This window comes from Carex rostrata, chromosome 1 (assembly GCF_964058835.1).
Source record: "Carex rostrata chromosome 1, lpCarRost1.2, whole genome shotgun sequence".
Lineage (NCBI taxonomy): Eukaryota > Viridiplantae > Streptophyta > Magnoliopsida > Poales > Cyperaceae > Carex > Carex rostrata.
The window spans coordinates 9830876-9843860 of NC_135918.1; the positions used below are offsets into that span (position 1 = coordinate 9830876).

At 34.6% G+C, this 12985-nt stretch overlaps 3 protein-coding genes and 1 long non-coding RNA gene across 4 annotated transcripts; 2 read left to right on the forward strand and 2 right to left on the reverse strand.

The window, feature by feature from the left end:
• Positions 1-770: 770 nt before the first annotated feature.
• LOC144557390 (dual specificity protein phosphatase 1-like) lies at positions 771-2060 on the reverse strand. The gene is made up of 4 exons (XM_078305960.1): positions 1839-2060; positions 1623-1758; positions 1417-1537; positions 771-1212 (listed from the first exon to the last, which is right to left on the reverse strand). Exons 1-4 carry the CDS (start codon positions 1989-1991, stop codon positions 1056-1058), a joined length of 567 nt encoding a protein of 188 aa, XP_078162086.1. The 5' UTR covers positions 1992-2060; the 3' UTR covers positions 771-1055.
• Positions 2061-6873: 4813 nt separating this feature from the next.
• Y14 (RNA-binding (RRM/RBD/RNP motifs) family protein) lies at positions 6874-8784 on the forward strand. Its single transcript, XM_078305968.1, has 3 exons — positions 6874-7348; positions 8139-8275; positions 8381-8784. The coding sequence occupies exons 1-3, from the start codon at positions 7066-7068 to the stop codon at positions 8573-8575; spliced, it is 615 nt and encodes a 204-aa protein (XP_078162094.1). The 5' UTR covers positions 6874-7065; the 3' UTR covers positions 8576-8784.
• LOC144557408 (uncharacterized) lies at positions 8673-9586 on the reverse strand. Its single transcript, XR_013512656.1, has 2 exons — positions 9436-9586; positions 8673-9227 (listed from the first exon to the last, which is right to left on the reverse strand). It is a non-coding gene; the product is annotated as an uncharacterized LOC144557408 (long non-coding RNA).
• A 312-nt stretch (positions 9587-9898) lies between these two features.
• On the forward strand, positions 9899-11167 carry LOC144565950 (protein DMP3-like). The gene is made up of 2 exons (XM_078315809.1): positions 9899-10161; positions 10275-11167. The coding sequence occupies exons 1-2, from the start codon at positions 9940-9942 to the stop codon at positions 10749-10751; spliced, it is 699 nt and encodes a 232-aa protein (XP_078171935.1). The 5' UTR covers positions 9899-9939; the 3' UTR covers positions 10752-11167.
• The last annotated feature ends 1818 nt before the right edge of the window (positions 11168-12985 follow it).

Here is a 12985-nt window from a genome sequence, read left to right on the forward strand (position 1 = left end):
GCACCTGCACTTGGTTGAAGCGTGTGCTTACCGCTTCAAGGAATGATACCGGCACCCTAAATCACATAATCGCAGCTAGCTCCCTCCAAAATTGCACAACGTACAGACATGTGAAGAATAAGCGGTCTCGTGTCTCAATTTGGTCATCAAGGCATAGCTTGTAACCCGGAACCATATTACATCCTCTTGTCAGTAAGACCTCTTGAGTGACTGAGGACCTTATTTTGCAACGCAACCGAAAGAAAAAATTTACAGACACCAATTGTAGAATCTATGTTCTACCACTCAGCATGTTATTACATATTAAAAAGTTGCATTAACTAGAATCTTTGCACAGGAGAAGGGCGGGTGCGGGGAGAAGAAAGCTCACACGGGAAATCAAAAAAGAAAAGGAAGTTTTTAGGGAAGAATTGTTGAGGGTAAAATTGTCATTTGAAATTTAATGAATGTTGATTTATGTTTTTTGGTGAAAAAAAATTAAAAATGGGCATATTAATAAATATGTTATATTTTGATGGGTAAATATATAATTAAAGAAGTTGTGATGGGTATATATATATATCTAAATTTTTCTATTTAATTTAATATCTTCTTTCTCCGATAGATAGATTTCTCTTTTAACTCACTCAATTATACACAACACAAGTTGAAATTCAGATAGCTTTAGGCTGGACCTGGTTTCATTGCTGCTGCTTTTACATAAGCTGATACACAACACAAGAATTATATATACCATTTTATTTATTTCAACATAAGCTGTTACACAAATGGATTCTGAATGAAATTAACATACATTGACACTGCTAAATCCCATCAAAATGTGTTTATACATTAATGATGAATGATTACAGATAAGGAATAAGCTCATTAGCAAATAAAAAAAAAAAAACAGGAATATGCACAACAACGACTTTATAGAGTGCATCACACTTTTGCTCATTTATATATAAGAAAAAAAACCAAGAAGAAGAGATTATCATAGTTAAAAACAATGCGAGATTCTACTTTTCTTCAGATTTTTTTAAGAAAGTTATGGCAAATAGAAGAAGTAGCACCTATTTGCCAAGACCCAATGATTGCTCGAAATTATCGAGCTGTCTGATGAAACCAGGATTAGGAGCTGCCAGCGGCCTTTTTCTCATAACCAGCGACAGAGCAGCCTGTCGAGTCATTCTATTCTTCCTCATCAGATAAGCAACAATTATCGTTGCACTGAAAGAAATCCCAAATAACACACGAACAGCAATTAATTAGCATCGTTTTGTACATAATAGGCTTCATTTGTTGCTCTAATTATGCCCACGAGCCTAATATTTGAGCTCTAATCATGTCATCATTTAGCCATCAATTAAGTAAGCTTTACTGGAACCCAATTTGACCATAGTTGGAACTAAATTTAGAGTATAAATAAATTACCTTCTGGACCTTCCTGCAAAGCAATGGACAAAGACGGCGCCACCAGCGGCCTTTGCTTGGTCAATAAAATCAATGCACTCTTGGAAGTAAGCATCTAGACGGGTTTCTGGGCTGTCAAGGACTGCAAACAAAAATGAATCAGTGACTTAATTATATGTATATATGGAAATTGAAGGAAAGAAGGAATTAAGCAGTGGGCAGGCAACCATTGATCTTCTTGTAGATGAATTCATCAGGAAAAGCGGGATGGAGGGATGCGGCGACAGTGAGAACATGGGTGATGTTTAGAGCCTTGAGCTGGTCCCGATTCAGTGCTGCTCCCACAGAACCCAGGTACAAACCCTAAACCAAAATTCATTTAAGTAAATCAAAATGCAATTTAGTTAATTCGGTAAAATTAAGCAAAAGAAAAGTCAACATACGGTCTCGATGAGGCAGGGTATGTTGTCTTCCTTGGCCATCCGAGCAGCGAACATGGCCTCAAGCAGCGTCTTCACTCGCTTCCGCATCATCACCGGCGCTGACTCCTCCTCTCGCTCGCCAGCCACGCCAGCCACGCCAGGAGATGAATCCATTGCTCAAAAAGCCAAACAAAGCTATTGCTATTCAAATTCCAATCTATTATTCTATTCTTATTCCCTTCCTTTATTGCCCCGTCCCGCCGTCCGTCTATATCTCATCTCGTCTTTTTTCGCCACACCAACATAATCCAACAATATTATTATTATTATGGGTAAATTTCGCTGTAGGTCACTATACTTTGTTATTTGTCACGAATTGATCACTTAAGTTTGATTTGTCTCTTTTGAGTCACTCAACTTTGTTATTTGTCACAATCAAGTCCCTCTATACTTTTTCATCCAAAATTTTAACGGAATATGCTAATTCCGTTAGTATTTTGGATGGAATATGTTCATTCCGTTAATTTTTGGATGTAATTAGTATATTCCATTAATTTTTTGGACGGAATAGGAATATTCCGTTAAAATTTTGGATGGAAAAGTATAGAGAGACTTGATTGTGACAAATAACAAAGTTGAGTGACTCAAAAGGAACAAATCAAACTTGAGTGACCAATTCGTGACAAATAACAAAATTTAGTGACCTACAGCGAAATTTACCCTATTATTATTATTATTATTATTATTTTATATATAAATTAATGATAATTAAATACTCGTCTCCATTTTTATGTTAAGCACATAGTCTATGACTCTATGTTCTTGTCCGTCAATAATTTAAATCTAAAGATAAAATTTCAAATTAAATCTCTGATTAAATATTCTAATTATATATATCTTTTTTATGTTTGTTTATATATAAAAGTCTAAATTTATTTAGACACGTACTCACCACACACATTTTTTATATACAAATTGTATTATCTTTCTGATTGATCGTAAATTCTTTCTATTTTTTAAATGTCATTTAAACAATTTTTGAATTGATTGATAATTGGTTGGTCATGTCTTTATTTTTTTATATTTTATATATCATTTAAAAAATATTATTTGTCATTCAATATATTATTTTGTTGAGATTTTTTTTATATAAAAGTACGTCAAAAAGATAATAAAATGGTCATTTAATATACTGTTTAAAAAAAATTATTTGTGTAGATGTTATTTAAAAAATATTATTTATTATTTAGTTTGAGTTTATTTATAAAAAATATGTCATTTTACATGAGATATTTTTTATTCTCTTGTAAGATACTAGTAATTTACTAATACTTTATTTTATTGACATGCGTCCATCTAGACATTTGCTCTCAGGTAGGGTACGGGTACCTCGGGTATACCCGGGACGGGTAGTCGGGTAGGGCGGGTACAGGTAGGACGGGTAATCGGGTAGAACGGGTACGGGTAGGTCGGGTAGGTTTTTAAAAAGTGTACCCTACCCGTTTCAAACCCATGCCCATCTCAGGTAACGGGTACAGGTACCTTGGGTACGGGTAGTCGGGTAGGGCGGGTAGGATACGGGTAATTTTTTTTTCTGTTTTTAATACTGTTTTTTGTTTTTCTGTTTTTTTTTTGGTTTTTTTTTTACTTTTTTTTATGTTTTCCTTTCCGTTTTTTTTTAGTTTTTTTTTTCTTTTTTTTTTAGTTTTTTTTTTTCTGTTTTGTTTTTCAGTTTTTTTTTCTTTTTTTTCTGTCTTTGTTTCTGTTTTTTTTTTGTTTCTGTTTTGTTTAATGTTTTTTTTTTCTTTTTTTTTACAGTGTCGTACGAATATTATTACGTGTTTATAATTCGATTTTTATAATATGAATAGTTTGATATCAAATAGAGTATATATATACATGAAATTATCAAGTTGCATCTTTATAATTTATAAATGAATAAAATTTGTAGGTCGGGTAGGTTTTTAAAAAAGTGTACCCTACCCGTTTCAAACCCGTGCCCGTCTCGGGTAACGGGTACGGGTAGTCGGGTAGGGCGGGTAGGGTACGGGTATTTTTTTTTTCAGTTTTTAATACTGTTTTTTTCTGTTCTTTTTTTTTTTTTTTTTTCTTTCCGTTTTTTTTTAGTTTTTTTTCTATTTTTGCTTTCTTTTTTTTTAGTTTTTTTTTTCTGTTTTGTTTAATGTTTTTTTTTTCTGTTTTTTTTTACAGTGTTGTACGAATATTATTACATGTTTATAATTCGATTTTTATAATATGAATAGTTCGATATCAAATAGAGTATATATATACATGAAATTATCAAGTTGCGTCTTTATAATTTATAAATGAATAAAATTTGTACATTATATATAAAAATTATTCGTGCGAAAATTTGTATATTTATACGGCTAAGTACAAATCTATTTATTTATTTCTTTAAGCAAGTCATTTTATTTTATTTTCAAATTCTCATTCTAATTAAAACAATAAAATATAAATAAAAATATCTTAAATTAATTTATTACATTAAAAATAATTATGAATAATTTGAAAACAATAAATTAAAAAATAAAAGTTACCCTCCTCCTTTATTCCGCGCTTGGGACCGGCTATGTAAAATAACATAGGCGGAGTTCTAACTTTTTTTTATTAATAATTATTCTTTAAAATGAATAATTTAAACACTAATTGAAATGTTTAGAAATTATAATTTTAAAAATAACCATAAATATTAAAAGAGGTTAGAAAATTATATCGACACTACCTATCTAGTAGTTTGGATTCATATACCATTCTTCGCTTTCTTCCGCACCGTCTGAATCTGAATTAGCTTAGGGCTGCGGCTCGGTAACGCTTTCTTCAGTATCAGCTGCGGATGATGATTCTTGATCTCGATGTTGCTTGCGCTCGTCAAAAAATAAATGGTATAACATCTTTTCTAACCTATTAAAAAATAAATGGTATAACATCTTTCTTCAATATAACATCTTTTCTAACCTATTAAAAATAAATCCGAATTTCAAAAAAATAATCTAACATATTCAAAAAACAAATCTAATTACTTCACAAATTAAAAAAAAAATATATATAACATCCTTTCTTACCTATTAAAAATAAATCCGAATTTCAAAAAATAAATCTAACATATTAAAAAAACAAATCTAATTACTCCACAAATAAAAAAAAAATATAACATCTTTTCTAACCTATTAAAAATAAATCCGAATTTTAAAAAATAAATCTAACATCTTTTTTAACCTATTAAAAATAAATCCGAATTTCAAAAAAAAAATCTAACATATTCAAAAAATAAATCTAATTACTTCACAAATAAAAAAAATATATATAACATTTTTTTTAACCTATTAAAAATAAATCCGAATTTCAAAAAAATAATCTAACATATTCAAAACAAATATTACTTCACATCTAACAAATCTAACATAAACTAAATAAATCTAACATATTCAATAAATCTAACAAACCTAACATAAAATAAATCTAACAAATCTAATTATTTAACAAATTTAACAAATCTAATTACTTAACAAATTTAACAAATCTAATATAAAATAAATCTAACAAATCTAATTACTTAACTTTCAATAAATCTAACTTAAACTAAATTTACTCTACAAAAATAAATTAATCTAACACAAATTAATCTAACATAAAATAAATCTAACCTTTAAATCTCGCGGAAAAATCTTGCGGGAGGTGCCGAACTTTGTAATTTCGATACCTTCATAATTCCGTTTGCGTATTTGTAGAATGAATTAAATTACAACTATATATTTTTTTAAACAATAAATTTAGAAATTGAGAATACTGAAAATTGAGAATAATGAAAATTGAGAGAATAAGAGTTTGAGATAGAATGTGGAGAGAAAGAGGGTTAGAGGGGGTGTATTTAAAGAAAAAATTGGAGGGGGAATAAAATTCGAAATTAAAAAAAAAAAAAAAAAATCGGGATTTGACCCGGGTGGGTCCGGCCGGGTTTGATTTGACCGATCCGGGCCCGGTTTGTCTGAACCGACGGGAATAACATTTCAATTTTGAATTTCAAATAAAACGAGTAACGGGTAAACGGGTAAAGGGTAACGGGTAAACGGGTAAAGTTGGTCGGGTAAACGGGTGCGGGTACGGGTAAAACGAGTGCGGGTAGACGGGTTTCGGGTACGGGTTAGGTAGGTTTTTTTCCCAAATCATTGAGTCCGGTCCGTCTCAAACTCGTACCCGTTTTCCCGCCTATACCCGGGCACGGGTACGGGTACCTCGGGTAACGGGTAAAACGGGTAATACCCGAACGGATATTAGCAATCCACTACGTCCATCACACATAATGTAGATGGGTTTCAACGGCTCGAATTTGTCATTTATGACCGATTTGACAGATTTTAGACTTAAATTCACCAAAGAGCTTGATGAACTTAAGAACACCCTAGTTCTAATTCTATTTTTGTATGGAACTTTGTTTTTCATTACACTTCACGAGTGAGTCTCGCTTGTAATCGAGCAAAACAATTTTGGAACCTATTGGTATTGTTTGCCAATGTAAGGAGAGATGAAGTCTCTTTAAACTTTTTTTTTTAATTTTCTTAATTTAGTTGTCTAGATTGAGAATTAAGGTCATGTTTGGTTGTGAAGTAAAGTTAATCCGGATTAAATTTCTTATTCCGAATTAAGATAAATTAAAATAATCATGTTAGTTGGTCTTTGGTAGAGTAACTCATAAAAGGAGATAAAATTATAACATGATGTTACTCTAACTGCGGAACTCACATGTGAAGTAAGTTACTCTACTTTTGTAAATGGAGGAGCAACTTAATCCGAATTAACTCAAATATTACTCCAATCTTACTTCTTCAAATTTAATGTTCGTTTGACTCTTTAAAGACAGAATAGAGAATTTTCTCCACCAAACATGACCTAAGACAATTAAATATCAACTTCTTAGCGAATAACCTCTTTTTGCGTTATCTGCTTTGAAATCGTGACAGATTAAAAATAACGACTCAGATCTCACTCTAAACGGTCAGGTATTGCACTGGATTTGAATTTACAATTCACTGTCGAGTCGAGTCGGGATATGGATTCATCACTCCCCCCACTGAGTCGACTCGTGTCGTGACTCGTGACCCCTTCTTTCTTTCCTTCCTTCCAAGTCCCAAACCCTAATCAAATCACGAAAGAAGACTCAAGAGACGAGAGGAGACGAGAAGAGAGAGATACAGAGAGAAAGGAGAGAAAGAAAAGGGAAAGAGAGATGGCGGCCAACGCGGAGGTGGAGGCGCTGGATTTCGATTCCGAGGACGAGGATCTCATGGACGATGACGCCGCCGCTGCCGACGCTGATCCTTCCCCCATGGCTCCGGCCCCCAAACTCCGCTCCGCCATTACCGGCGGCGATACCTCCTCCGGTGGCCCTCGCAAGACCAAAGGCCGTGGCTTCCGCGAACGCGACGAGGCCTCTGCTGACCGCTCCTCCCGCTTCGCTGCCCGCGATTTCGACTCCCTTGCCTCCGACGGTGGTCGTGGACCCCAGCGCTGTAAGGCTAGACTTTCATTCCTATCTATTCCTTCATTCATAGCTTCTCATGTTACTTGTGTTTTATGTTCTAGCCTACCACTTTTATTTACTCAACAACGCTGCATTATCGTCACTATCTAATTGCAAGCTCTTCGAGCTGGATGCATACATATCTATAGATAGGTTGATAAATTATGTAGCATGTTGTAATTGTGTTGTCCTAAGAGGGAGGGTAAGTTTCACAATAGAGATGACAATATATCTGACATTTAAATTATTGACTACAATTCGTTACGTAAGCTTAGATTCAAAACTTATTTACTCTCTTCAGTTTCCATGATTTTCTTCAATTATAGTTTACCCAGTAATTTGGGTTTTAGCCAGGTATTGATGGTTGCAAAAGCAAACACTTTGGTACTGAAATCAGTAAGGGTGATTAGATTTATGTCATGTTAACTGTGATTCTGTTTATTAGTATTAATTCATGGTTCGAACCCACCGTCTACAATAAGATTAATGCACAGTCTGTATTTGTTTGATCCCCATGTTAGTTGGTTGTTATTCTGAATGGTTTCAGAATGCTTGGTCCCTTGCATGATCCGAGCTTGAGTAGATCGAATGAGAACATGGCAGCATATTTTTCTATTTGATATGTTTTGTTGCGTTGGAAGATGTTTTAGGTAACCATGCATCGCAGATTACACGATCAATGGGGACTTGCCAAAATGTTGGGAGTGCATTTGTTTATTAAAATTAAGTTAGAAGTAAAATATTTAACTGACTGAAGTTATGTTAAAACGTGGGTGTAGCAATTGAGGGATGGATCGTACTAGTGACTGGAGTCCATGAAGAAGCACAGGAGGAAGACCTGCATAACGCTTTTGGGGAATTCGGGCAGGTGAAGAACTTGCATCTCAATTTAGACCGTCGAACAGGATTTGTCAAGGTCCACTCTTCCTCCTCTTTCTCTTGCTCTAGATTTTTTTTTTCTTTTTTTGTCATTTGCTTGCTTTGGTCCTGATATGTGGCATTGGACGTGGAACATTGACAGGGGTATGCATTGATAGAATACGAGAGGTTTGAGGAGGCGGAGGCCGCGATAAAGGCGATGGATGGCTCACAGGAGTTGTTCAACCAGACCATCCATGTGGATTGGGCATTCAGTAATGGGCCTGCCGGCAATGCTGCCTCAAAGCGCCGCAACCCCAGGAGGCGCTCTCGTACTCCCCCCAGGAGGCGCTACTGATTCTTCCAGTCTCCCTCTTGTATCAGATCCTTTTTTTTGTAATTTGCACTTGTCTGCATATTTTGTGGTTCTTTGTTTTGCTAGGTGAAGTATGACATTAAATTTTTCCTTTTTTTTTTTTTTTTAATGATTTAACATGGGTAGTTGGAATTGAGTTGGTGTTGAGGAGATAGAGAACATGTTTGTATTAGTATTTGCTGCCTCGTGAATTTTCCATATTATTTGTTGTCCATTGACATTCCATTCCCTGTATTACGATGAAGTGAAAGTGAAACTAGAATAAAAAAACAGAACAGAAAAGTAAACTCGGTGATCTTAGGAAGGAACCTGGGCATTTGAGATTGCTTCAGGAATCAGGGTTGGATGTCAACGACCGACCTGACGAGGCTATTTAAATTCAATGAACTTTGAAGAACCCATTATGCCATCCGTTCAATAAATAATCAATGGGGGCATGTCATTCGAAATAAATACATTCCGAGGCGTTACGTTAGTTGCTTCTCCGTGTTAATTAGCTACGTAAATCCCAATTCTCAATTCTTATACTTGGATTGATTCCTCGCCATGAATCCATGATGTCTGCTGGAAGTCTTTTAGATTTGTTTGACCGTAAGGATATGTTTTAATAAAGAAGAGCAACTGCCCCTCGGGTCTGGTCTTGTTTTCTTCGTCAATAACGGAAAGTAAATTAACTTAGAGGAAGTAAAACAAAACTATTCAAATCATGGACCATGATTCCGATTATAATTTTGTGATGCGCGTCCGTTTAAAAGCCGAACACATCTTCGTTGTTATTAACTCTTCTAGGCAAAATTGATAGAAGTAATATGATCAATAGATATAATATTCAAATCATGCACTGAATTTAAACAGAATGAATAGAGTGAGATTCTGCTTGTGAAATCATATTAGTATCAACTATACATGCATGTTTTTGAATGTTTTAAATTTTCATAGGAGAGATTGATTGTGTAATTTGTTGTACGAATATCTTGTCAGGGTGAAACCTTCTCCTTTTATGAATCATCCAAGAGGATTTAATATAGCTTGCTTTGGTAGACTCGCTCAAATGCTTAATGTATATGTATAGTATTCCATTTTTTTTTCTGCGGAAACAATTTAAGAATGAAAGAAATCAAGTTGCAAATTGTAACGGTCAACTGCATGCCCCAGACTATATTTTACAGTTGCGTAGTCAGACTATATTTTTATACATTAATTTACGTCATGTGCTCTATCCATCTTCTATAACATGCATATTAAGCATTCCCCGATCTTTGGCAGCAGAGTTAATTGTTACCTACAAAATTAATTATACAGTTGTGTAACTTATTAATTGTCAGCTAACAATTAATTGGCCAAAAATGGCATCGTCTTCGGCTATTGTTCCGATACCACACGACAACGAGTTGAGAGAGATAGAGCACACCCCGGTTACGCAAAATCCTGAGCCCTTGCCAAGAAAGCCGAACGACGAAGTGATGATCCCCAGACTGACCCAGACACCCACTGTAGTCGACAATACCCTCGCAAGTGTTGCCAGCCTCATTCAACTTCTTCCCACCGGTACTGTACTAGCCTTCCAGGTACCCACATATATACACATATATGTATCTTAATCTGATGAACATCTGAATTTCTGAACGTATATAGATGAATTAATCAAATTTGTACATATATATACATCAATTATTTATAGGCCCTGTCTCCTTCGTTCACGAACCAAGGCAAGTGCTACGTGTCGAACAAGTATGTGACGATGCTCCTGCTTTGCTTGTGCGGGCTGTCGTGTGTGTTCTTCACGTTCACAGACAGCTTGGTAGGCACTGATGGCAAGGTCTACTACGGCATCGCCACCCTCAAGGGCTTCTTCGTCTTCAACTTCAAGGGGGACAGCGACGACCGGCCCGTCATATTCTTGCACCTGGAAAGATACCGCATCCGCTTTGTCGATTACATTCATGCCATCTTCAGTGTGCTCGTCTTCCTTGCTGTCTCCTTCAGCGACGTCTCCGTTCAGGAGTGTTTCTTCCCACATGCCGGCAACAATACCAAGGAGCTACTCATCAACCTACCCCTTGGCGCCGGCTTCTTGGCAAGCATGGTCTTCATCGTCTTCCCCACTACTCGCAAGGGTATTGGCTACACCAATCCTACTGCCTCCTGGACCCTTTAGTTAATTTTTCATTTATGATTACATATGTAATTACATCACATATATAACTGGTAACTGGTGTATCTACTTGCTGATCTGATCAGGCTTCCATATATATATATATATATCGCACTGCATGCATGATAGCTGGTGGATCCATTGATCTTTCAATTGTTACAACTTTAATTTCAATTTGTCTAGCTAGCTAGTTAGCTCACTTCATTATTGTCAATCATCCATGCGTGTAGAGTAATTTTAGCCATGTAGATTTAAAACTTGGGCCTACCTAAATTAAACTTTTTTTAATTTTGCTTCAAGTGTCATAATAAATTTGAGAATCATGTCCAGCTAGCTAGTTTAATAGTTAAGACAATGTTTTTCTATATTCGTACAGAAGATTACATGTTCCAAATCTAATCTGTATCGGAGATGATTTGAGATCGATTGGACAATTACATGTTCCAAATCTAATCTGTATTGGAAAATTTCCAGTGTACCCATGCAAATTTTTGAAATAGCCAATATCTCCATCAAAACAACATAATAGTCAATATCTTCATACAAATTTCAAATTCTTTCTTCTATCCCCTTTTAATCATTTAATCTTTTATTTAATTATTTTAAAATTTAAATTGATCATTATGTCCCTCTAATTGTAAATGGACATATCCATTAATATTTAAACATGATTGAATTGAAGAAGAAAATGAAATACACTTTGTCTTCATGCCTAATATTTACTCCCGTCTATCATAATATTCCCTTTTCGCTAGAAATCTAATTTTGATGATTTAGTTGAAATTGGTGAAAACCAAATGATTTAACGTAACTCCCACTTTCATTGTCCCGTCTTCTCCACCTATACTCCCCCTCCCGTTCACTGTTTCTAATAGAAAGTCTAAGAACGTATTAAAAATGAAATTTGGATTGAAATTCAGTTTTGTCCTTTTTAATCTCTAAATTTCTCGTGTTAGCTTAGTTTCCATGCTCAGTAAGCCCCAATGCAAACTTTGAGCATGCCCAAACATTGCATTAGGCAGCAGGGCCAGCTGAACCAAGTCATGTACCTGCTGGTACCAATAAACCCCAAAACCAGCATTTTTGTAAACCAAAACTAAAAAGGTATTTAAAGCATGAATTAATAAAAAATGTTTTACAGGCTGATAAAGCACACTCATGGGTACAAAGAAACAAAAATTTCCATGTTATGATTTTTATCTAATTTTTTGGTGGCCATTTCAAGTTGAGATACTAAAAAATAAGAATAAAAAAACTGGTACAACTGGTACAGAACTGACCCTGAGAAACACTCAAATTTGATATAGCTTCAAGTCACAAAATAGGTTGAAATTAATTAAGGATGTAGGTCATGACTTAATTTCTAGAATTTTTGACACCAAAAATGCCTAACGAAATAACATATCAAAAATTTAATTATTTCATTTGATAACAAGAGAGCAGCAGCTGAATTCTCAATTTCTATACACATCATGAATTGATCCAGCCAATCAAAGAGAAAAGAAAGATATTTTTATTTCTTTTGGGCATTCACACCAGACACAAAATAACTTTTTATTTTTCCATTTCTCATTTTTGGGGCAATCAACAATAGCAGGCTGCTGAGTGCTGACAAACACATAACGAAATAACATATCAAAATTATATTCTTTATGTGCACCACACAAGTTCGTCTCAGGTAAAAATTGCGATTTTGGAGTGTTAATGCATACTATCAATAGACATTGGTACATGTGATCGTGAGGGGTCCAGACTAATGCCGAAGACGTGGAGCTGTTATAGGTAATGCAACCACCTGCAAAATCTCGACTACCAATAAGAGAAAAGTATTTACTAAACCCGCCTTGGTTCTCTCATTGGCGACAGAGGCACAAACACGCTGGAAATATGGAGTGAAATTTCTTTTCTGCTTCAATACAGAAGCAAATACTAGGTGCGAAGAATAAAGAAGAAAGGTACAGGACACCTCCATTAAAATTTGAAGGGCATTATGGTCAATTTAAATTTAAAAATAATAAATAAAAGATTAAATGATTAAAAGGAGATAGAAGAAAGAATTTGAAATTTGTATGGGGATATTGGCTATTATGATGTTTTAATGGGGATATTGGCTATTAAGAAATTTTGTATGGGTACACTGTAAATTTTCCCTAAAAAGAAAATGTCATAATATAATACAAATTCTAACTTTGATTTCGGAACAATATATAATTGTCTTTCTCTAATTTCTCCCACTT

Excerpts from the sequence above, each read along its gene's own strand:
- LOC144557390 (XM_078305960.1), bottom strand. The coding sequence starts at position 1,991 with ATGGATTCATCTCCTGGCGTGGCTGGCGTGGCTGGCGAGCGAGAGGAG. Across the intron at positions 1,538-1,622 it reads CATCTACAAGAAGATCAATG|TCCTTGACAGCCCAGAAACC; the intron begins GTTGCCTGCCCA and ends TTTTGTTTGCAG. Across the intron at positions 1,213-1,416 it reads TTTGCAGGAAGGTCCAGAAG|TGCAACGATAATTGTTGCTT; the intron begins GTAATTTATTTA and ends GATTTCTTTCAG.
- Y14 (XM_078305968.1), top strand. The coding sequence starts at position 7,066 with ATGGCGGCCAACGCGGAGGTGGAGGCGCTGGATTTCGATTCCGAGGAC. Across the intron at positions 7,349-8,138 it reads TGGTCGTGGACCCCAGCGCT|CAATTGAGGGATGGATCGTA; the intron begins GTAAGGCTAGAC and ends ACGTGGGTGTAG. Across the intron at positions 8,276-8,380 it reads GTCGAACAGGATTTGTCAAG|GGGTATGCATTGATAGAATA; the intron begins GTCCACTCTTCC and ends GAACATTGACAG.
- LOC144565950 (XM_078315809.1), top strand. The coding sequence starts at position 9,940 with ATGGCATCGTCTTCGGCTATTGTTCCGATACCACACGACAACGAGTTG. Across the intron at positions 10,162-10,274 it reads GTACTGTACTAGCCTTCCAG|GCCCTGTCTCCTTCGTTCAC; the intron begins GTACCCACATAT and ends AATTATTTATAG.